Source organism: Caretta caretta, chromosome 2, assembly GCF_965140235.1.
Source record: "Caretta caretta isolate rCarCar2 chromosome 2, rCarCar1.hap1, whole genome shotgun sequence".
Taxonomy (NCBI): Eukaryota; Metazoa; Chordata; order Testudines; family Cheloniidae; genus Caretta; species Caretta caretta.
Genome location: NC_134207.1, coordinates 1,980,037 through 2,004,458, shown reverse-complemented (window position 1 = coordinate 2,004,458; position 24,422 = coordinate 1,980,037). Strand labels below are relative to the sequence as shown.

The window sequence follows — 24,422 nt, the reverse complement described above, 5'->3', positions numbered from 1 at the left end:
GGCAGCGGGCTGCGGGTTGCACCGGGACAGCGCTCAGGGGCTCGCGGGGGGCGGGGCCTGGCGCCTCGAAGTGACTCCGCTCGTTGGGGGGGTCCCCACGCCCAGCCCCCGTCAGAACAGCGTCACCCCGCCCCCCACGTCACCCCTCACATCACCCCCCGCCCCCCACATCACCCCCCGCCCTCACATCAATCCCTGCCCCCCATCATCCCCCTGCCCCCACATCACCCCCCGCCCCATCACCCCCTACCCCCCACATCAACCCCTGCCTCCAACATCACCCCCTACCCCCCACATCACCCCCTGCCCCCAATGTCACCGCCCACCCCCACATCACCTCTGCCCCTGAGCGGCCTCTGACCCCCCCGCCCCCACATCACCCCTGCCCCCCACATCACCCGCAGCCCCCGAGCAGCCTCTGACCCCCTGTGACGTTCTGAGCGTGACATAATATCTCATGGAAAGGTGACAGGGCCAGAAAGAGCCAATGAACTCCCAGGGCGAGCTGAGCCGCGGCCAGACTGTAGAGACTGGTTGTGAACAGAGCCGTGAACTGCAGCGGGCTTGTTAGAGAGAGAAGGGGAGATGTTTGCTCAGGTCTTGTGATGTCCACAAACAAGTCTTGTCTATGGCTATGGCTTTGATTCAAAGATCAAAAAGGGAATATTGACATTTAGGAAGACACTGGAGTGACAGAGTATTATTGTCTATGTCTCTTTGAAGGTTGTGGTAACCTGTGTCTGAACTGTTTAATGGATAAATGACCCTGGGCTAATTGCCAGGATGTTTGGGAGAAGGAAAGTCAAGCCGATTGTTTTCTCAGGCCATAAGGCTGCAGGAAATGTATAAAACCCTGGGACACCATCCTTCTTCATCTCAGATCTGCTTTGAGTTTCAGGAGGGGGAAACCTTAAGCCATCAGGATTGAGATCCCCAGTCACTGACAGGAGTCACCCTGAACATGGCCATTGGACTATAACCCCTGGAATAGTTCTAAAAGGACTTTTGGCAACTACAAGCTCATCTCTGCTCTGTATCTGGACCTCAAGAATTGAATCCAAGTCTCTCTGTATATTGATCTTTTAACCAACGAGCTCTCTCTTTTCTTTTTTAATAAATTTTAGCTTAGATAACAAGGATTGACTGTAAGCGTGTATTTCGAGTAAGATCTGAGTTATCATTCGACCTGGGTCTGGGGCTTGGTCCCTTGGGGTCAGAAGAACCTTTCTGAGGATGAAATAAGATTTTCAGAGTTTATCATCCTATGGTTGACAGGTGTGTCTGGATGGAGGCCTGAGGCTGGCTACTTTAAGGGAACTGCGTTGTTTGGACGTCTGAGTACCCAGGGAGGTGCTGTAGAAGCTGCTTTGGGCTGGCTGGGTAAATCTAACCATTGCAATATCCATCAGCGTTTGGGGTTTGTCTGCCCCGGTCTGTTTGCAGTTCACCCTGATTGAGTGACCTCAGCTGGCTCCCACGGGCAGCACCATCACACCCCCGGCCCGGGAATGTGGCAGGGGAGTTTCACTGAGGATGAGAGACCTGAGAGCCTGTAACCTGAGCCAGGAGGGCGTGGGAGAGGTAACACCTCTGCCCGGGAATGTGGCAGAGGCTGCAGGAGAGAGCCTGATGGGGGGGTTTGGTTTCAGTTAGGTGCTGGGTGGTGGAACGCAGGGAACCCCAGGGCTGTGGTCTAAGCTCCCTGCTACCCCAGAAGGACTTGACTGAGGGGTCCTGGTTGTACTCACAAGCTCTGTTTTAGACTGTGTTCCTATTGTCCAATAAACCTTCTGTTTTACTGGCTGGCTGAGAGTCACAGTGAATCCCAGGAAGAGCGGTGCAGGGCCCGGACTCCCCCACATTCCGTGACAGGCTATTACTTTTTTCCCTGATCTTTTTGGCACATTTCTTTAACTACTAACCATTTCTTACTTTGAACTGCCTGGAGAATTTGTGAAATCCAGATTTCAAAGCATGGCCAGAGCAGTCACGGGGGTAAATTTTCAAAGGGACAAAGGGCAGTTACGTGGCTCATGCCCCATTTTTTCCAAGTGGTACCCTCTAGAGTAGCTGCTGTGCCACTCCCCCGCTTCACCATTGCCCCCTCCCTGAAATTACCCCTGCTTCCCAGAGCAAACACTACCCCCGGAGACAAACCATGCAGACACTGCCCCCCCCCCACAAGCCCCTCAGGGCAGATATTGTACCATTTCCCCTCTCCAGAACTGACGTTGTACTCGCGTGGACAAAGGCGATCATGGTTTCAAGAGGGGATAAGAGAACACTTCCTTCCAGGGATCTGATCCTGAGAAAAAATGCTAAGGCCAGCGCTGAAAGGCCATTCACCCCTTGCGTAGCTCCGTTGACTTCAGTGGAGTTTGAACATTGCTCAAGATCTAGCGCCTCAACAAGCCTCCTCTGTAACCTCCACTCGCCCACTGGCCAGGGCATGTTTTCATCCTCCCTCCTGTCTTCTTACGCATGAAGGTGCTGCCTCCCCTGCTCCCCGGGGTTCCCCTTCCTGCAGACGGGAGCAGGGATGGGAGCAGAGATTAATTTCCCACATATTTCCACAGTCCCTTTTGCTGATGGAACTAGGAGTTTGGAACAGAGCTTTATCCAATCAATGATTCTTCATCACATTTCAAGAAAAGGGAAGAGGAGACAGTAATGGAGTCTGAAGCTATTGACTAGAACAATCCTGATTCCACATTTATTATTTCCCCAGTGCGTTTTGTTTTGTGTGGCTTGCTCCATCCAGTTGTTGGTGTATAACTCTCAGCTGGGCCTCCCATCTTTACCATACATATAGACTACAGTTTATTTAGTTTCCTTATAGCCAGACCTAGAAGAGCCCATTATCATTCTGCATTCAATGGCCTCTGCTCATTATCAAGTCTGGGAGTCAGGCCGATGCAGAGCCATCTTGGGTAGCCATGTCTTCAGGGATAGCTATCTGCAAGTGAGAACTTTGGGATGAAATATTTCTGGACTTTCTGATGCATGGAGATGAATGTATTTTGTGAAGCTGGCGTGTCAGAATCAGGTGGAAATGGGTTCAGGTTGATTCTTGGCACTGGCAATTTAATAGCATGTACAAATCCCGTCAACAAAGGGAGTGGAAAAATGCGCGGAAGGTAGAAACCTGGGTTTGAAGGGGAGAAACAAAAATATATTAAGAATAAAAAAGAAATGCCATAGTTCTGAATAGTGCTGTGTGACTGCTATTTCTTTCCATCATGTGTGTTCCTACCTATGGCCAAAATAGATGGCGGTGTGTTACCCAAATGTCGTATGTTCATATATACATTTATGATGTATACCTAAGACTGCCAATTGTGCACCTAATGGAACTGCACTTTCACACAAGAGAACCCCTGTCCCCCACCTGACTGGTGAAAAGTTTTTCAGGTCACTATTAACATGGGAGAGAGACAGGCTACAAAGAGGGGAGAGGCAGAGAAAATCAGGGAGAAGGTGGTGAGAGCCACTACTTACGCTGGGATGGTCTCCTTCGCGCCATAGTGTTGGTCTCTCCTAGCCGCAAGATGGCCTGGCTCCTGGCACAGAAACAGTCGTTATTCTCTGCACTCTGCAGTGCTGGAAACTCTTTTTCTTAGACATGGAGGTGGGTGTGAAGGGAAACCCACGAGTGCCGGCCTGCTCCTGGCTGGTAGTATGACATCCCGCCCCGTAAAGCTGCTAGGTGTGATTTCTCACTGCAGTTTTACCAAACGGCGTGCAATATGGGGGTGGCCAAAGTGCAACCCATAGAATCCTGCGGTGTAATGTGAACCACTGTTATCCTATTAATGACATGTGCACTGTAGTGACCACAGGCCCCAGCACATAATGCTCCAACCTTGCCTCTTGGATACAGATGCAGCATTGCATGCTGGGACCAGTAGGCGTCATCGATCACACCTTTTGTATTAAAGATCAGGGTGGCTACAACCTGCTCCATTTTATGCTCACAAGGCATGGTCCTTAGTGGCAAATGAAGGGGGATGCAATGGAGGATGGTGTGGCCCAGAATAAAGGATAAGGTGAAGGCCTGCCTGGGAACATAGGAATTGGCAGGCTGGATCAGACCCAAGGCCCACCTGATATTTCAGTATCCTCCCTCCGACAGTGGCCAGCACTGGATGTTTCAGAGGAAGGTATAAGAATCCCGCAGAAGCGGACGTGGGATAATCTGCCCCCCCATTCGGTCTTGTCCTGGTCTCTGATAGCTAGAGCAGGGCTCAGCAACCTGAGGCATGCGTGCCAAAGGCGGCATGCAAGCCACTTTTTAGTGGCACTCTGCTGCCAGCCGGGGTCCCAGCTGCTGTCCTCACTCAGCCCGCTGCCGGCCTGGGTGAATGGAACTCTGGGCCAGCAGCGGGCTGAGCGGGGCCGGCAGCCGGGACCCCAGCTGGCAGGGGTCGGCGGACGGAACCCCACACTGGCAGTGGGCTGAGCTGCTCAGCCCGCTGCTGGTCTGAGGTTCCGTCTGCCGCCCGCACTGCTGGTCTGGGGTTCTGGCCGCCGGCCCCTGCCAGCCGGGGTCCCAGCCGCTGGTACCGCTCTGCCCGCTGCCAGTCTGGGGTTCCGTCAGGGGGCCCCTGTAAATGTAAAATTTATTACTGGCAGGCGAAACCTGAAATTAATGAAGACTTGGCACGCCACTTCTCAAAGGTTGCCGACTCCTAAGCTAGAGATTGACTTAAGCCCTGAAGCAGGAAGTCTAATGCCCACTCCAGAATTTGTTATCGTTAATCAAAACAACTCTGGATATTTTGATGCCATATAGATGTCCAATCCCTTTTTTAATCCTGGCCTCAATGACTTCCTGTAGCAGGGAGATCCACAGGCTGTTCACACATGGGGTGTGAATAAGTATTTCCTTTCCTCGGTTTTGAATGTCCCACCTTTTCATTTCACTGCATGCTCACTTGTTTTTGTGATCCGAGACAAGGAGAACTTTGATCCCGTGGCACAACGGGACAAAGTTTAGAGAAACAATTTCTTGCTACTGTGAGTGACTGTTTCATGGAAAAGCTAGAACATGCGAGAGGAGATATTCTTCACTTGGACCTAAGATACACACAGGAGTTCATTCAAGAAGTGACAGCAGCTGAGTTGCTAAGAAACAGGGATGAGATAGCATTAGGCTCACCATCCCAGAGCCAGGTAGTGTACCAAGAAGAGCTGGCCCCACAGGGAAGTTGAGCTGGTTAAATTCCCCTTGTCATGTGCCTGCTTAGAGCTGATGGGATGGGGCTCATAGGAGAACAGCACAACGTGAACAAAAGTAAAATGAAACAATCTAATATTGCTTTAAAATCAGTTTAATCTAACCTAAGTTCACATCTACCCTGCAATAACACCAGCTGCCTTGGGCTCGGGCTGCAGGGCTCGGGCTGGGCTCTGGGCTGCCACAAGGGGGCAGGGTCCTAGAGCCCACGTCTCCCCTACGATTTCATAGCCCCGCAAGCGGCATGCACCCGAGTCAGCTGACACAGGCCAGCTGTGGATGTTTGGTGCAGTGTAGATGTAGCTTAAGGCTTCAAACACTATTTGACACTAATAATTAGACAGTTATCGCACTGCATCCCTGCAGGGTACAGTGAAGGTTGTTCGGGTGCCTTAATATCTTAACAAGTTTAGACTTCTTTTAAATTTAACCCTACGGCTGAACGGGGTGTGGCTCCAACTCCTGGCACATTTTCTGAAGCCAGGCTCTGTTTTATTGCTCTGTAACACACCCAGCATTGTTCTGGGCACGACAGAAGTAAGAATAAGAGCAGTACAAAGCAACCAGACTCCACCTCCTCCCAGCACCCTAAAGAGCATGCTACTATCCTTGGCACCATGTGACTTACTTTGCCTACAGGGTTCATAAGAACAAATTGCTGCAGTCCTTTGCAATGACCACACAAAGCCCTGTGAGCAAAGCCACTGTGACCACGCAGCCTGCACTGGCCTCCTAAGTTCACATACCTCCTCCTGTTGCATAGGGTGACCAGATGTCCCGTTTTATAGAGACAGTCCCTTTTTGGGGGGACTTTTTCTTATATAGGCGCCTATTACCTCCCACCCCATGTCCTGGTTTTTCACAGTTACTATCTGGTCACCTCCTGTTGCATAACTTACCTCCCAATGAAAGGCAAGGCCATCACTGTGTTCTTGGTTTCCTGTGCTCCAGCAGATTTTGGCTGTTTCAGATTCTCCAAATCCCTCTTCATTTGCACTTTACAGAAATGGTTTATTGCGTCTATTGGCCCCAGTGACAGCTCTGAGCTGCCAGCAGATGGAAAAACCTTGCTCCTGCCTGCAGCTGTCTTAGCCTGCAAAAGGAGTGACAGATGCCGATTAACAACAGCAAGGGCTGCCTGCCTAGTGCAGGAGCTGCCGCAGGCATGACAGTGCTTCAAAATGACATGCTGCACGTGGGAGACGGGAAGGCACCCGAGCTTCTGCCCGGTGCATTGGGCACTGCAGTGGTTACACCCGGTATAAAGGGCTGTTTCTGTTATACAGGAGAAAGATCCTTTGAAAGTGACAGGAAAATCCATCCTGCAGAAGCCTCGCCACACGAATAGACTGCACCCTCACCATGGTATCCGAGCCCGCAGGACACTTCCTCCCTGACGGCCAGGGCACTAGCTCTGGACGTTGCTTTGTGGGTCTGCTCACCCGGCCAGCAACTGGGGCGGTGGGGTCACGGCTCCTCTCTTCTGCGGGAGCCGCCTGTGCCGGCTCTGCTCAGGATCTGTAACTACATCACTGCAGGCGGGGCCGGTGCAAGGATGTTTTGCACCCGAGGCGAAACTTCCACCTCCCACCCCCACTCCGCCCTGAGGCGCCCCCCCGCGGCAGCTCCCCGCTGCCCCCTCGGGGGCCGTGTGGCTACTCCCCCCGTCCCCTCGGCCCGGGGAGCCATGCGGCAACTCCCCGCCCCAGCTCACCTCTGCTCCGCCTCCTCCCCGAGCACACCGCTGCTTCTCCCGCCTCCCAGGCCTGCGGCGCCCATCAGCCGTTTGGCGCCACAAGCCTGGGAGGGAGAGAAGCAGAGCAGGGCGGTGCGCTCAGAGGAGGAGGCAGAGCAAAGGTGAGCTGGGGCAGGGAGCGGTGCCCCTGCGCACAGCCCCCCCACCCCTATTACTTGCTGCAGGCGGCCCTCCCCTGGCCCCCCTGCCCCAGCTCACCTCCGCTCCACCGCCGCCCCGGAGCGCACTCTTGGCCACCCCCAACCACTTGGCACCCTAGGTGACCGCCTAGTTCGCCTGTTGGTTGCGCTAGCCCTGATTACAGGGCTAAGGCTGCAGATACTTGGGGAGAGGAGGAAGCAGCTGGAGCAGAGAGCTGGCGGTGGGCCTTGTCCTGGCATTGAGACGTACGGTCTGGGAGACACTGGGCCATGCAACAGGAGCTTGGCTTGAAGACACCTCCACGGCACTGGCCTCACCTCTGGGCTGCTGTCAGAGAAGCGCCTTTTCCCCACCCGTGCCTGCAACGGCTCCAGCACGCTGCTCCTGTGATCCTGGAGCAAACAGACGTAACCAGTCAGACCTGAACCTCCCCATTCCCACCAACCCCCAAACTCACAGAATCTCTTCATATAACCTGGGACTGGTTTGCTTCGATCCCACAACCTGCGGGCAGGCAGCGGTGGAGAAAACACCGGAGCAGGCAGGAGGAGGCCAGGATCAGGAAGGAAGCAGCTGGGAGAGCCTGAAGCAGAAACTTTCCAGCCCCTTTCTGCTTTGCTGCCTGACACGTTATTACCGTGATGAGCATTCGTATCACACCAGCAACGTGCTGGGCTGCAGCCCGAGGCCCGAAGAGAAGGGCCCTGCTGCAGAAGCTCCCGAGCTGGACAGAGCATCCAAATGGAGCGGGGGTGGGGAGTCTGAGGTGGCAGCAGGACTCAGCTGGCCACGTTTCTATAATAAGATTTTCAGCCTCCACGTGAGGACCCTCGTCTGAGGAGGGACTAAGGAGGGCAGCCTGTGAGCACAGCCGCTTTGGGAGGGTGAGCCAGGCCTCCAAGCTCTGCAGATTCCCCTTTCTCTGAACTAGCCCCCCTCTCTCTAGGGGTTGGTCTACACTTAAAACCTGCACTGGCCTAGCCATGTCAGTCGGGGTGTGAAAAACCCACACCCTGGAGAGACGTCACAATGCCAACCTAACCCCAGCGTAGACAGCACGAGGTCGGCCGAGGAATTCTCCCCTTGGCCTAGCTACACCTCTCGGGCAGGTGAATTAACTCCGACAATAAGGGCCCCTCCCCTCAGCCACTACAGCATTTCAAGTGTAGACGAGGCTTAGCCTGCTCCCTCGCTCCCCAGGAGCGCCTTCCCCAGCCCCGGCCTGCTGGTCTTTACACATGCATAATTGCTAGAGGGAAGAGACGACGACCCCACTGGGGTCCCTGCCTGGCCGCTGCTTTGAGCCCCCTGCACTAGAGCTCACAGCCCCTGGGGGGCCGGGCAGTGGTTACTTGCTTCCCACTGGCAGGAACAGACCCTCCCATGCTGAAGAGCCAAACTCCCGGTGTGCTGTCATTCCAGGCAGCCCAGGCCCAGCCCTCGGCGGGAGGGACAGCACCTGGAAATCCTGCATCGCTCCTTCAAGCCACTGTGCGCAGATTCTCCTCAGCGCTGCCTTGGTGACAGGCTTCTCCCTGGAAAGGTCCCAAGAGTCCATCTCCTGGTAGAAATAGCGATGTGGATCCTCCAGGCCCAGCTCTATGAAAAGAGCCTTAATGGACTGCCTGAGAGCACGGGAGAAACCAGCGTTGGGAAGACATTTGTCCCTCCCCTTGGAAGCTGATGCTAGCTCAGCGAGCTCCCCAGTGTGTCCCCTGGGGGCCAGGCGAGCTGGCTTGCAGTGCGAGCCTCTGGCAGCATCAGACTGATGCCCTGTGACGATGTGAGGCAGCAGGGAGGGGGGAGCGTTGACCTGGGAATGTGCCCTGGGGAGGGGAGACCTGAGAGCCTGTCACCTGAGCCAGGATGGGGAGGGGGAGGTAACACCTCTGCCCAGGAATGTGAAGACAGGCTGAGAAGGGAGCCTGCTGGGGGGGTTTAGTTTCAGTTTTGTGCTGGGTGGAGGAACGCAGGGAACCCCAGGGCTGGGATCTAAGCTCCCTGCTCCCCCAGAAGGACTTGACTGAGGGGTCCTGGTTGTACCCACAAGCTCTGTTTTGGACTGTGTTCCTGTCGTCCAATAAACCTTGTGTTTTACTGGCTGGCTGAGAGTCTCAGTGAATCCCAGGAAGAGGGGTGCAGGGCCTGGACTCCCCCACACTCCGTGACAGGCCCCCAGGGACAGACGAGCTGCGAGCGGCTTGTGCTGTGTGTATGCCCCACCTGACAGGCCCAGGATGGGGGGGGGGGGGGAGCCTTTCCTCCCTTTAGATGAGGGGGTTGGAAGTGGTTCTCTGTTGCCTTGAGCCGTGATGGCTGGTGGGCCCAGCTCCCGCAGCAACCGCCTGCTCTGTGCCCCACGCCCTGCCGCAGGGGGTTGAGTTTAGCCCCGAGCCACACTATGTATTATGGGACGTCTCAGATCACACCTTGGCATGTAACATGGCAGCGTGCTAAATTCAAACACACGGGCAGTGTAGGGCAGCGGGGACCAGCCTCACGCCCTGCCTGCATCCCCACTTCCTTCCTGCACCGCCTGCCCCCATTCCCCAGTGGTGGGCTCCTCCTGACAGATGGAAATGTGAACCAAAGTGCTCTTGGACCCCAAGCCAGCCAGAACTCAGATCCTCAGACCAAGGGGATGTGGGCTTAAATCTGTCACTGCGTGTCAGGGGGTCTCCAAGTCCCTCTCTCACTACACGCTGGCCAGAGCCTGAACCCTCAGCCCCAAGCATCCCGGCGCGTTGCAACGTGCCCAGCCGTTTGCAGGCTCTCCTTCGCTCTGGGGCTGGCTGGCTTCCCCTAAGGACAGGGGCTAACACAGAAGTGAAGGGCCCCTAGGCCCCCCACCACAGACGCTGAGTTCCCAGGCACGGACTCTTCTCCTTTCGACAGGGTCCAATGGGCATCTCCTACGTGCGAGCACGTCCAGGAGCACCTGCACGCCCGTGACCCTCCCCGCCAGATCAGTGATAGCGAGAGGGAGACGCAGGATTCGATGCAGGGGCGCAGACAGCCAGGGCTGCACAGGACCCTCTCGCCAAGGGTGGGGAGACTGTGCAGAGAGGAAGCAGAGGGGAAAGAGGTGACCTGGGCCTGCCCTCATTCTGTCCTGGAGGGGCGCAGAGTTAGCCACAACTGGAATATGTTCATGACAGGTGCTACCATGTTGAGCAGCACTGGCTACTCCTCAGCTTTGGTCTTGGCTGTGCTCCCTGCCCGCTCACTGGATCGAGTGCCGCACCCCCGGGATCTCCGACAGAACCCTTTGATTGGGGGAACAGGCACGGGAGGGGTTTGGCTAGTACTGACTGGGGATAGCCTATGAGTGCAGCACAGCCCTGGTGCAGGGCACTTTACCCAGACTTCCCTCATCTAGAGCAACCAGTGTCCCCCAGCAATGGAGCCCAAAGCTCACCCTTGTCATGGAGGCCAGGAGTCTGAGGTCACTGGCGGAGTGCGTGGCTCTGTGCCCCCAGCCCACCCTTCACACTGCATGCTGGTCATCCCTGCACGCAGCCAGCCCCTCACCTGCTGGAGATGGGACTGTGCAGGAAGTATGCCATAAGCTCCAGCAGCAGCTCCTTACTGTCTCTGCAGAAGGCCATGAGGGCATTCAGGGAGGTCAGGACAAACTTTTTCTGCATCTTTTCCTGAGAAGAGAGAAGACAGAGCATTAGCCTGCCCCAGTCCCAGCGAGGAAGAAGCTTCCCCCATGGGATGCCCGGAGGCTCAGGCTGGGACTAGCAACCGAAGAACGAGAAAAACCTATTCACGTGGCAGCATGCTGGCTGATGGCGAAGTGGCAGCCAGATATGGTACGGAGCACAGGAGTTCAGGAGGCCCCTAGGGCAGGGGCATGTGGGGGGAATTCTCCTTCTTCCCTTTGAAGACCTTTGAGTCAGGGCTGCTGAGACCCTCCCTCTCTCAGAGGCCTGTAGCAGAGAGCCAGGAAGCAGCAGGCGGCTGGACTGTCATGACCCAGCGCAGACAGAAGGCACTAGGTAAATAGACACAGCCATGCACTGCAAATGCTAACGAGCACTCCATCCCGAACCGGCACAGACTGTCCCCTCAGCAGGCTGATACAAGATCCCACTTGCGCTTGGTGCATGCACACAAGCACATCAAATACCAGTTTGTATGAGGAGGGGTCCACGTTCCCCCGCAGGGCCATCTGGACACATTCTTCACTTCCTCTCCTAACGCACTGCGCACCATTGCCGTGCACTGAGGACCTTACCCAGTTCCCATCACAGTCTGCCATTGCCTTCAGTGAAGGCTGGATCTGATCCTGACCATGGCGTCTGCTACGTCCGGGGGCTGCACGCCGGGGGTGGGGGGGTCGTGCCTGAAGTTTGTGAAGTGCTTTGAGATCCTTTGGTGAGACAGGCGATATTATCCCCATGCGTGCACCAAGCACAAACACCCTGGTGCAGAGCTCCACGCACATACCTTGCACCACACGTACCAGGGCGTGTGCCCAGCACAGGGGCACAAGACACTGCCATGCATGGCCTCTGGTCAGCCATACCCATGGGCAAAGGGAACAGTTCCTGGTTTGATGTCAGCACCCTGCCTCGTTCCTTCCTAAGGGCTGGGTGGGAACGACACTAACTAGCCTGTCACCACCTCTTGTTGTGGCCTTTCTACGGGTCTCGGCTTCTCCTAACTGACCCTTCACCACTTTGTTCTCAATCTGATCAATTCATTGAGCTCCACCTCAGACTGAGACTCTCAGCCCCTCAATTCTAGGACTTGCAGCTTCCTTGGGTCTCCTGGTTGATTTCCTGGAGGCAATCTGGTGTGTTACCCCCTTGCTGTCTCAGGCCTTTCTGCCTCTCGCCCCGTCTCTGGCCTCTCCCCTTTGTAGCAGGTCTGGTTTTCTCTGTTGGTGGCAGAGGTGGATGCCTGTCTCCATGACTGGTGGCTCTGGCAGCTGCGTGGGGTTGTGATCAGACTGCTGGGCTGGAGGCAGGAGAGATGCTCTCCTCCCCTCTGACTGTGCTCCAGATGAGCCCCGTTACACAGCCACTCCTTTTAGTTCTGCTTCCAGCTCCCTGGAGATCATTGTGGGTGGCCAGGAAACTACAGGTTCTCCAGAGCTAGCAACCAATCCCCATCAGTTCTGAGGGCTCCAAGCTATACCCAGAGTAGGGTGACCAGACAGCAAGTGTGAAAAATCGGGACAGGGGGTGGGGGGTAATAGGTGCCTATAGAAGATAAAGCCCCAAATATCGAGACTGTCCCTATAAAATTGGGACATCTGGGCACCCTAACCCAGAGGGAGCCGTTTCAGACCATCCTGGGGAGCGGATGGGGAAGGATTACCACTGCCCTTTCCCACCCAAGTGCTGCAGAGCACTGGTGTGCAGGGGTGCAGTTAGCACGGCCCTGGGGCATGCTAACCCTTCTGAACCTCGGGATCCTTACCTGCAGTTTGGGCGGGTCGCTCTTGTTCAGGATGAGCAGCAGGGCCTTGCAGACCTCACGGCCGTTCTCCACCCCAACCTGCTCATGCAGCGTTAGGATGGCCTGGACTATGTAAGTCTTTGCACTGTAATCCACGGAGAGCAGCGCCTCCAGGAGCTGGCGCACAAACCCGCTCATGCTCAGTCCCTGCAGGGAATCCTGGCAAGGGGCAAAGGGGACACTCTGAGACACTCCTTTCCCCTTTCCTCCTTTCTATGTGTGGGGAGAAAATGAGCCTGCTCAGGGGCTCTGGGGGGGGTCACACCCCCAATCCCACGCCAGCTGCCCGACTTTCTGCCATGGCAAGGCACGCGCAGGTGCAGCTTTGCAGGGTTTCGGTAGGAGTTGGAGGCGCAAGTGGTGTTCTTGTCCATCCTCCCCGTGGAAGGAAAAGGCCGGGGCAGGGACCGTCGAATCGTGGAAGTCAACGAATGGCTACGCAGGTGGTGTCGGAGAGAAGGCTTTGGATTCTTTGACCATGGGATGGTGTTATATAAAGGAGGAGTGCTGGGCAGAGACGGGCTCCACCTAACGAAGAGAGGGAAGAGCATCTTTGTGAGCAGGCTGGCTAACCTAGTGAGGAGGGCTTTAAACTAGGTTCACTGGGGGAAGGAGACCAAAGCCCTGAGGTAAGTGGGAAAGCGGGATACCGGGAGGAAGCACAGGCAGGAGCGTGTGAGAGGGGAGGGCTCCTACCTCAAACTGAGAATGAGGGGCGATCAGCAGGTTATCTCAAGTGCCTATATACAAATGCACAAAGTCTGGGAAACAAGCAGGGTGAACTGGAGGTCCTAGTAATGTCAAGGAATTATGACGTGATTGGAATAACAGAGACATGGTGGGATAACTCACATGACTGGAGTACTGTCATGGATGGGTATAAACTGTTCAGGAAGGACAGGCAGGGCAGAAAAGGTGGGGGAGTTGCACTGTATGTAAGGGAGCAGTATAACTGCTCAGAGCTCCGGTATGAAACTGCAGAAAAACCTGAGTGTCTCTGGATTAAGTTTAGAAGTGTGAACAACAAGAGTCATGTAGTGATGGGAGTCTGCTATAGACCACCGGACCAGGGAGATGAGGTGGATGAGGCTTTCTTCCGGCAACTCACAGAAGCTACTAGATTGCACGCCCTGGTTCTCATGGGAGACTTCAATCATCCTGATATCTGCTGGGAGAGCAATACAGCGGTGCATAGACAATCCAGGAAGTTTTTGGAAAGCGTAGGGGACAATTTCCTGGTGCAAGTGCTGGAGGAGCCAACTAGGGGGGGAGCTTTTCTTGACCTGCTGCTCACAAACCGGGAAGAATTAGTAGGGGAAGCAAAAGTGGATGGAAATCTGGGAGGCAGTGACCATGACTTGGTCGAGTTCAGGATCCTGACACAGGGAAGAAAGGTAAGCAGCAGAATACGGACCCTGGACTTCAGAAAAGCAGACTTCGACTCCCTCAGGGAACTGATGGGTACGATCCCCTGCGGGGATAACATGAAGGGGAAAGGAGTCCAGGAGAGCTGGCTGTATTTCAAGGAATCCCTATTGAGGTTACAGGGACAAACCATCCCGATGTGTCGAAAGAATAGTAAATATGGCAGGCGACCAGCTTGGCTTAACGGTAAAATCCTTGCGGATCTTAAACATAAAAAAAGAAGCTTACAAGAAGTGGAAGATTGGACAGATGACCAGGGAAGAGTATAAAAATATTGCTCGGTCATGTAGGAATGAAATCAGGAGGGCCAAATCACACCTGGAGCTGCAGCTAGCAAGAGATGTTAAGAGTAACAAGAAGGGTTTCTTCAGGTATGTTGGCAACAAGAAGAAAGCCAAGGAAAGTGTGGGCCCCTTACTGAATGAGGGAGGCAACCTAGTGACAGAGGATGTGGAAAAAGCTAATGTACTCAATGCTTTCTTCGCCTCTGTCTTCACGAACAAGGTCAGCTCTCGGACTGCTGCCTGGGCAACACAGCATTGGGAGTAGGTGGCCAGCCCTCTGTGGAGAAAGAGGTGGTTAGGGACTATTTAGAAAAGCTGGACGTGCACAAGTCCATGGGGCTGGATGCATTGCATCCAAGAATGCTAAAGGAATTGGCGGCTGTGATTGCAGAGCCATTGGCCATTATCTCTGAAAACTCGTGGCGAACGGGGGAAGTCCCGGATGACTGGAAAAAGGCTAATGTAGTGCCAATCTTTAAAAAAGGGAAGGAGGAGGATCCTGGGAACTACAGGCCAGTCAGCCTCACCTCAGTCCCCTGAAAAATCATGGAGCAGGTCCTCAAGGAATCTATCCTGAAGCACTTACACGAGAGGAAAGTGATCAGGAACAGTCAGCATGGATTCACCAAGGGAAGGTCATGCCTGACTAATCTAATCGCCTTCTATGATGAGATTACTGGTTCTGTGGATGAAGGGAAAGCAGTGGATGTATTGTTTCTTGATTTTAGCAATGCTTTTGACACGGTCTCCCACAGTATTCTTGTCAGCAAGTTAAAGAAGTATGGGCTGGATGAATGCACTATAAGGTGGGTAGAAAGTTGGCTAGATTGTCGGGGTCAACGGGTAGTGATCAATGGCTCCACGTCTAGTTGGCAGCCGGTATCAAGTGGAGTGCCCCAAGGGTTGGTCCTGGGGCCGGTTTTGTTCAATATCTTCATAAATGATCTGGAGGATGGAGTGGATTGCACTCTCAGCAAATTTGCGGATGATACTAAGCTAGGAGGAGTGGTAGATACGGTGGCAGGTAGGGATAGGATACAGAGGGACCTAGACAAATTGGAGGATTGAGCCAAAAGAAATCTGATGAGGTTCAACAAGGATAAGTGCAGGGTCCTGCACTTAGGATGGAAGAATCCCATGCACAGACTTTGGACCGAATGGCTCGGCAAAAGTTCTGCTGAAAAGGACCTAGGGGTGACAGTGGACGAGAAGCTGGATAGGAGTCAGCAGTGTGCCCTTGTTGCCAAGAAGGCCAATGGCATTTTGGGATGTATAAGTAGGGGCATAGCGAGCAGATCGAGGGACGTGATCGTTCCCCTCTATTCGACATTGGTGAGGCCTCATCTGGAGTACTGTGTCCAGTTTTGGGCCCCACACTACAAGAAGGATGTGGATAAATTGGAGAGAGTCCCGCGAAGGGCAACAAAAATGATTAGGGGTCTGGAACACATGAGTTATGAGGAGAGGCTGAGGGAGCTGGGATTGTTTAGCCTGCAGAAGAGAAGAATGAGGGGGGATTTGATAGCTGCTTTCAACTACCTGAGAGGTGGTTCCAAAGAGGATAGTTCTAGACTATTCTCAGTGGTAGAAGATGACAGGACAAGGAGTAATGGTCTCAAGTTGCAGTGGGGGAGGTTTAGGTTGGATATTAGGAAAAACTTTTTCACTAGGAGGGTGGTGAAACACTGGAATGCGTTACCTAGGGAGGTGGTAGAATCTCCTTCCTTAGAAGTTTTTAAGGTCAGGCTTGAAAAAGCCCTGGCTGGGATGATTTAATTGGGGATTGGTCCTGCTTTGAGCAGGGGGTTGGACTAGATGACCTCCTGAGGTCCCTTCCAACCCTGATATTCTATGATTCTATGATCCTATGAAACGAGGCAGTGAAATTCATCAAGCCACAGAAATTAAAGTTTACTAAGCTAACCTCTGCGGTCTCCCGGGGAGAAGCGAAATGGCCTTTCAGCCTCTCGCAAGAGGCGGGAGAACACGAAGCGGTAGCCAGTGCTGTGTGTGCACAGAGAGCCCTCCCCATGCTGTGCTGGCATGGGCCCTTCTTGCCTGCTGCCAGGGCTGAAGAGTCAGAACTCCTGGCGCCGGGGTTAACGCCAGTCCATCGATGGACAGCTTCTAAACCACACATCATAACAATACCTGGCACTCTGCTAGCTCTGTAGCCTCCCAGTGCCGGGCCACTGTTAACTGGCTAAACCTCAGAGCCCCGTGAAATAGCTCCGTCTATTACCCACTCTGTTGGGGCACTGGCTTGCGCTCGGTCACACGGCAAGCCTGTGCCACAGACGGGGTTAACCCTCGGGCGCTCCTAGCTCCCAGTCCTGTACTCTGCTCACTCGGCCACACTGCTGTGTTTGGCCAGTGACACAGACCGAGGCAGCGTCTCACCATTGAGCTGAGGACGGGGTAGATCTGCCTGAACCATTCTGTGTCCTCGAACTGGAGGATGAAGGATGGTATCTCGCCTCCAGAGGCAGAGGCCTGGGGCTGCTCAAACTCATCCGGCTGCGTCAGGAAAAAACTCGTCACACTCTGAAACAAAAGCAAAGGTGAGCCAGGAGAGCCAGCCCAGAGCCACGCAGGCCAGCCCAGAGCTAGCCCGGAGCCACGCAGGCCAGCCCGGAGCCAGCCCGGCGCCATGCAGGCCAGCCCAAAGGTAGCCCAGAGCCACACAGGCCAGCCAGAGACTGCCCAGAGCCATGCAGGCCAGCCCAGAGACTGCCCGGAGCCACGCAGGCCAGCTTGCTAGAGGTGACGAGAGCCTGGGGCAGCATAAAGAGGCCCTTTACAGGCCTCTGTCATGGAGTGTGGGGGAGTCCAGGCCCTGCATCCCTCTTCCTGGGATTCGCTGTGACTCTCAGCCAGCCAGTAAAACGGAAGGTTTATTGAACAATAGGAACACAGTCTCAAGCAGAGCTTCTGGGTACAACCAGGACCCCTCAGTCAAGTCCTTCTGGGGAAGCAGGGAGCTTAGACCCCAGCCCTGGGGTTCCCTGCGTTCCACCACCCAGCACCAAACTGAAACTAAACCCCCCCAGCAGGCTCCCTCCTGCAGCCTCTGTTCACATTCCCCTCCCCCTCCTGGCTCAGGTGACAGGCTCTCAGGTCTCCCATTGAAACTCCCCTGCCACATTCCCAGGTCAACACTCCCCCCTCCCCGCTGCGTCACATCGTCTCTTCTCCCTGAACACGTGTCCTTCACCAGCTATCCCGGGGGTGGCAAAGGGTGCATGCTCAGGGCACCTGGTTTTCAAGAGGAAACATCCCAGCTCAGTAAAAACCACCCTGGGATCAATCTGGGCACAGAGGGGCCAGCTGGCAGATCCCAGACCCCCACTGCAGACACTGCTACAAGTTACCTCCTTCCACTTGGGGACAGGCAGGGAAACGGATATCTTCTCTAGAATCGCCGTTGTCCTGGCCGCCTCGTCCTCTTCCTCCTCGGCGCCCTGCCGCTCCTTGCCGCGCTCAGGGCCTGCCCTCTCCACCTGACCCTAGCGAGGAGGAGGAGGAGCTGCCCCTTTCTGCCTGCTGCTGCACCCACATCCCCCTGGGCTCTGAGAGTCAAGAGGTGGGATCTCCCAGTGTCTGAATGCCGGGGAGGGCAGCCGGCTGTGAGTGCCACAGGGTGGGGCATAGGGTGACACCCGCACTCCCTGGCTTACCCCAGGGTATAATGCTGGCCCGGGGAGGGCAGCCGGCTGTGAGTGCCACGGGGTAGGGCGTAGGGTGACACCCACGCTCCCTGGCTTACCCCAGGGTATAATGCTGGCCCGGGGAGGGCAGCCGGCTGTGAGTGCCACGGGGTAGGGCGTAGGGTGACACCCATGCTCCCTGGCTTACCCCAGGGTATAATGCTGGCCCGGGGAGGGCAGCCGGCTGTGAGTGCCACGGGGTAGGGCGTAGGGTGACACCCGTGCTCCCTGGCTTACCCCAGGGTATAATGCTGGCCCGGGGAGGGCAGCCGGCTGTGAGTGCCACGGGGTAGGGTGTAGGGTGACACCCGTGCTCCCTGGCTTACCCCAGGGTATAATGCTGGCCCGGGGAGGGCAGCTGGCTGTGAGCTGACACAAGACTTGTGGGAAGAGGTGAGAGGTTTTTCGCAGGAGTGAGTGGGTGAAATTCTGTGGCCTGCGTTGTGCAGGTCAGACTAGATGATCATAATGGTCTCTTCTGACCTTAGTATCTATGAATCTATGAATGTAAGAGCCGTGGGAACGGTGTCATTGCAGGAACTCACTGCTCTGCTCTCGTGACTCTGACCTTCGGACAAAAACGAGGCCCTGGGGCTCCCGCCGTAAGCCCAGCCCATGGCCAGGCCAGTCTGGGGCCTTGCTCTGCTCAAGGAGGCTGCCCTGATTCCAAGCCCCGGGGTGGGATGACGGAGCAGTGGGACAGGAGTGTGGAGACCAGCACTGACCACAGCGACTCTCCAGGAGCGAGGCTGGGCTTCTGCCTGATTCCTCTGCCCTGGTCCTTGCAGAGACTCCTCCAGGCTCCTCCTCAGTCACCTCACGCCTCTGGCTGCAGCTCAGCTCCTTCCACTGACAGGGAGGCCGGGAGATACTCTCACTCGGCAAGGGGGTAGGTTTTATGCTGTGTGTATTGAGCAGGTCTCCTGGCTCAGCTTGCAACCCCCATGCCTGCAACATCTGCCTGCCCCGCAGCTGGGAGAGGGCAGCACCACTGGCCTGCCTGCAGTGGGGCCCAGGCCACTGCCCCAGCACCCAGCGGGCCTGGCTGCGGGAGGAGCAGACCAAGAGGCAGGGAGCAGTCTCCCTGCTGGAGCCTGCAGATCACTGCACTGCAGCGCAGGGAATCCCCAGGAGATTCAGGGAGAGCAGGACACACAACGGGGGCTCCAGACCGGAGCCCAGGGGAGAGGCTCCCCTGGGAAACAGCGAGGAGCAGCAGAGTGCTGGGGAGAGGTGTCAGGAGATCTCTGCCTATGGATAGCGCTTTCTCTCTTGGACCATCCGCACCCCTCTACCTGTTGCACTTCCAGCCACGTGGCCTGCAGCGATTCCCTCGAAGACTCTATGTCATCCTGGCTCCGGAACTGCTGCATCACCACCGAATTGGGCAGGAAGCCGGATGACAGCCTGCGGACCTGCAGATGGGACAACTCCTGAGAAACAGAAACAAAACATATCAGAGAGCAGCTCGCGCTCCAGGGGCACGGCAAACCACAGCCACACGGCTGGGCCACAGCCACCACCCACGAGGGATCCGGGCCAGGCCACTTGTCCGGGCTGCCACCACCATCCACGGGGGTTCCGGGCCAGGCCACGCAGCTGGGCCTCAGCCACCATCCCTGGGGGAACCAGGCCAGGCCACACGGCCAGGCTGCAACCACCATCCACGGGGGATCCAGGCCAGGCCACACACTGCCCCCCGGTGAACAGGGCCAGGAAGCGCGGCTGCTGTGTAATCACTGCCCACGGAGGATCCTGCCACGCCCCTGGGGAACTACACTGGCCTGCACGCCATTCGTGTTCTAGTCTACTTGTCAGCAGTCACAACATGCAGACATGTTCTCTTAAAGAGCCAGTCCGTCCCCAGCAGAACTGGCTTTCTGGGCCAGCTCCAAAATAAGGCTCCCAGAGCTGAGCTGGAGGCCTGTCCCCGTGCACTGCATGGTCTGTGCAGGGCACCCAGGAGGGCCGGGGAATGCTGCATAGCGGCTCCTCCTCCCCTGCCTAATTCTTCAGGGGGTTGTGACAGATCCTCACCCACTGGGGGGGCACCAAGGCCTGGGCGGCCCAGGGGAGGGGCTGACAGGCCCAGAGCAGTAAATGGGAAACAGCTAAGTAGGGAGGAGCTATTCCCCAGAGCAGAAGGACGGGCACGAAAGGGAAGAGATCAGGTGGAGAGGGCAGGCCCTGAGCAGTGTGGATGGCTCCCTGGGCAGTGCGGATGGCTCTGGAGCGATCCGCACGCCTCTGCAGGGCTCTTGGAGAGGAAGGTTCCAGCAGGAGACAACATCAGCACCTTTCACTGGAGAGCTGGGTGCTCGGATGCCCGCTGCATCCCGGCTGGGGTAACGGGCTGCCCTGAGCCGGGACAGCGTGCGTGGCGCTCAGAGCTGGAGGACGCAGAGGTCAGTGAGCTAGACAGCCACAGAAAGGGGAAGGAAACATGCCCAGGCCTCGACAGTCAGGGGATCAGAGAGGAGCTAGGCAGTGGTTCTCAACCATTGACCACTGCGGGCTGCATCCAATACTACCTGTATGGCCCTGAGGATGCCCCATGGGCCGCAGCTGTGTGCTGACTGGGCCGGAGGTTGAGAAACACTGAGCTGGGACCTGGGGGTCTTCAGGACCATGGTGGCAGGTGCAGGGCCGGCTGCAGGCACCAGCTTTCCAAGCAGGTGCTTGGGGCGGCAGTCCGTGTCCTGCGGCAGCAATTCGGCGGCAGCCCCGCCACTCTTCCCGCCGCCGCGGCAATTCGGTAGCGACTGCTTGCGGTGGCAAAATGGGCAGGAGTTTGCGGTGGGATCCCCAGCAGGCTTTGCTCAGCTCACATGGGCTCACCTTGGACGTCTGACTGCTGACCTGAGACGCGGAGGGGCCATGGCTGTTGACTTTGGTGATCTGCTGTGAAGGTGACCGGCTGTGGCTGCCGGTGCATTGGCTCTCACTGGCTGCCGCGGCCTCCTGGCGAGCCTGGGGGACCCGGACGCAGAAGGGAGTTATTCCGCTGCTCTGGCTGCATCTGCCCCTTTCTCATTCCTTCCTGTTCCCGGCCCACCTCATGCACCTGTACCCCGGCCGCGGTAGGGGAGGCTGCAGCTCAACAGCTGCCTGGCCGCTCTCTCTTTCCCCCCAGCCAGCCTGCCAGCTGCGAGGCTAGAGAGACCCTGCCCCCCAGCCAGCCCACTGAACCCCCGACGCCTGCTCAGCATTCATCCAAGCCCTTACCTGGGATATCTGACTCCGGATCCTTGCCAGCGAGGTGCGGCGCAGGGAGTCTTCCAGCCCTCGAGAAGTGCTGGGGGTCGGAAGCCCTAAAGGTGAGCCCCGGCCTGCGGGAGGCTCCAGGGCGTCCTCTCGGCAAACCCCATCTGCCGCAGGAGCCTGGGGGACGAAGGAGCTCGCTGTCACCGTGCACGTCCCAGGTCCCACGCGCTGCACCTGTGCGGCTGCCTCGTGCACCATCGCCAGGCACCAGGGCAGGAGCTTCCACTGCGGGGCAGGCAGAGCCCACGGGGCCAAACCGCCCGGCAGCCGCCCGCGCTCCGGGGAGCAGCTGCAGCTTTGTGCAGTGGGGCTTGTGACGGGTTGTGTGTCCACAGCACAGCCACGGGGGGGCCAGGGGGAGACGGGGGCAGAGAGAGCAGGGGAGCCACGGGACACCTGCTCGGGGATGGTGCTTGGACCGGACCTCACCCCCCTCCCTCACCTTCACACCCCTACCCCCCGCACACCCCTACCCCCTCACACACACAGCCCTCACACCCCTACCTCTCACACATCCCTACACACCTATACCCCCCACACCCCTCACATTCACACCCCTACCCCCCACACAGCCCTCACACCCCTACCCCCTCACACACACCCCACACACCCCTATCCCCCACACCCCTACCCCCCTCACACATCCCCACACACCCCTATCCCCCACACCCCTCACACCCCTACCCCCTCTCACACACCCCACACAACCCTACCCCCACACCCCTACCCCCCTCACACACACACCCCTCACACTCACCCCCCATCCCCCTCACACCTCTACCCCCCACACCCCTACCCCCTCACGCACACAGCCCTCACACCCCTACCCCCCTCACACATCCCCACACACCCCTATCCCCCACACCCCTCACATTCACACCCCTACCCCCCACACAGCCCTCACACCTCTACCCCCTCACACACACCCCACACACCCCTATCCCCCACACCCCTACCACCTCACGCAAACACGCCTCACACTCACACCCCCACCTCTACCCCCCACACCCCTACCCCCCCACACACAGACCCCTCACCTTCACATCCCTCACCTTCACACCCCTACCCCCCACACCCCTCACACCCCTACCCTTCCACACATACACGCCTTACACTCACACCCCTCACCTTCACACTCCTACCCCCTCACACACACCCCTCACCTTCACACCCCATACCCCCCACCCCTCACACACACCCCTCACCTTCACACCCCATACCCCCCCACCCCTCACACACACCCCTCACCTTCACACCCCTACACCCACACACCCCTACTCCCCTCACACGCACACTCCTCACCTTCACACCCCTACCCCCTCACACACACTCGTACCCGCCACACCCTCCCCCTCACACACCTCTACCCCGCCACACACACACCCCTCCCCCCTCACACCCCTCACACACACCCCTCCCCCCTCACACACACACCCTTACCTCCCCACCACATACTCCTACCCCCACACACACCCACACCTCTACCCCCCCCACAAACACCTCACCCCCACTTCCCTCACCCACACCCCCACACTGCACACACCTGCTCCTAACCCTGCCCCCACCCCCCACGTGCTCCACACCCTCATCCCCCCATGCCCCTCACTCCTGCCCCCACTCCACTCACCACCCACACCCCCTTCACCTCATCAATCCCAGCCCACACCCTCACTCCCTCTACAGACACACAAACCCCAACCCCCTCATCCCTTCCCCACACACACCCGCCCTCCTGCCACCCCTCACCCCCAATCCATTTCAACCCAGTGGGGCCCCAGAGGGCAACCAAGCGACAGCCCCTCGGGTCTCTGCCAGAGATGGGTCCGACCCGCCCAGAACGGGGCGACTGGCTGGGGTGGGCTGTGGGGCCCTGGGCCCGTGGCCAGCAGAGTCTATTCCTGATCCCGTGACCGGCTGCTACACACACCCCTGCCAGCGCTCGCCCAGCCACGACACCCCAGCCAGCCCCTGCCTGACGCACCCGGCCCCACTGGCACTGCCAGACACTGAATCGCGGCCGTCTACACACCGGCCCGGCCCCACAGCCTGCCTCCCCACGCCTGTTCCCCAAAGACGGGCTCCATTACGGCTGTGCCAGCGGCCCAGGGTGCTCCCTAGGGAGGCGAGTACCAGGGTGAGAGGAAGGGAGGGACTCGGGCGTCTCTGGGACGTCGCTGTCCGACAGACGCGCGGAGAGGGGCGAGGCGGGTGGGTTTGGGGTCCGTGGCGACACCTTCCAGCTTCGTGGCACCGACTCCCCCCGGGAACGTCCCCAGAGACCTGGCAGGCAACAAACTGACATTCCAACCAGGTGGGACCAGGCTGAGCACCGGCACGGCCCCGTGGCGAGTAACGGGCTGGGAGACACAGCAAACTCCCCAGCCTGGCCACGCACCCCCCAGCCAGGGCCCAGCGCCTGGCGGGGAAGGGACAGGAGCAAAGGGAGCTGCGTTGTGAGTCATGTTATCATCTCCTCCAGGGCGGGGATCAGCACACGGGCCTGGCTGCGCTGCTCTCCTGCGGGGCAGCCGCGGGGTCTGACGCAGGGCTCTGGCAGTGGGCACATGGAGGCCAAGTTTGTAAAGGAGAATAATCCCCCCAAGACAGACCCCTCCCAGCCAGTCAGTAACCCCAAGCCAGATTCTCCCTTCTCCTCTATAACTTGCCAGTCACCCCAGGACTGGTCCCTCTCTTTCCCTGTGGTTTATGGACTGTCCTGCCACTCTCCCCTCACCGCCAAACAGCTGTGAGGCTAGAGAACGTAAGAATCAAAGAACGGCCACACCAGGTCAGACCAATGGTCCATCGAGCCCGGCAGGCGCAGCGGCCAGTGCCAGGTGCTTCCGAGGGAATGAACAGAACAGGGCCATTATCACGGGATCATTGACACGAGAATTGGCGGCTGTGATTGCAGAGCCATTGGCCATTATCTTTGAAAACTCGTGGCGAACGGGGGAAGTCCCGGATGACTGGAAAAAGGCTAATGTAGTGCCAATCTTTAAAAAAGGGAAGAAGGAGGATCCTGGGAACTACAGGCCAGTCAGCCTCACCTCAGTCCCTGGAAAAATCATGGAGCAGGTCCTCAAAGAATCAATCCTGAAGCACTTGCATGAGAGGAAAGTGATCAGGAACAGCCA

At 57.2% G+C, this 24,422-nt stretch overlaps 1 protein-coding gene across 2 annotated transcripts in view; it reads right to left on the bottom strand.

Moving 5' to 3' along the window:
- Positions 1–2,691: 2,691 nt before the first annotated feature.
- WDR97 (WD repeat domain 97) overlaps positions 2,692–24,422 on the bottom strand; it is a 71,298-nt gene continuing 49,567 nt past the window's right edge. For both annotated transcript variants that reach the window (XM_075124853.1, XM_075124854.1), the window contains exons 17-28: positions 21,247–21,402; positions 20,860–20,991; positions 19,317–19,454; positions 17,686–17,820; positions 16,715–16,858; positions 12,567–12,764; positions 10,665–10,786; positions 8,593–8,758; positions 7,451–7,525; positions 6,136–6,329; positions 3,499–3,560; positions 2,692–3,145 (exon numbers count right to left, since the gene is read on the bottom strand). In XM_075124853.1, coding sequence (XP_074980954.1) covers positions 2,943–3,145; positions 3,499–3,560; positions 6,136–6,329; positions 7,451–7,525; positions 8,593–8,758; positions 10,665–10,786; positions 12,567–12,764; positions 16,715–16,858; positions 17,686–17,820; positions 19,317–19,454; positions 20,860–20,991; positions 21,247–21,402 — 1,725 coding nt within the window. In that variant the 3' untranslated portion in view covers positions 2,692–2,942. The remainder of the gene's footprint in view (positions 3,146–3,498; positions 3,561–6,135; positions 6,330–7,450; positions 7,526–8,592; positions 8,759–10,664; positions 10,787–12,566; positions 12,765–16,714; positions 16,859–17,685; positions 17,821–19,316; positions 19,455–20,859; positions 20,992–21,246; positions 21,403–24,422) is intronic.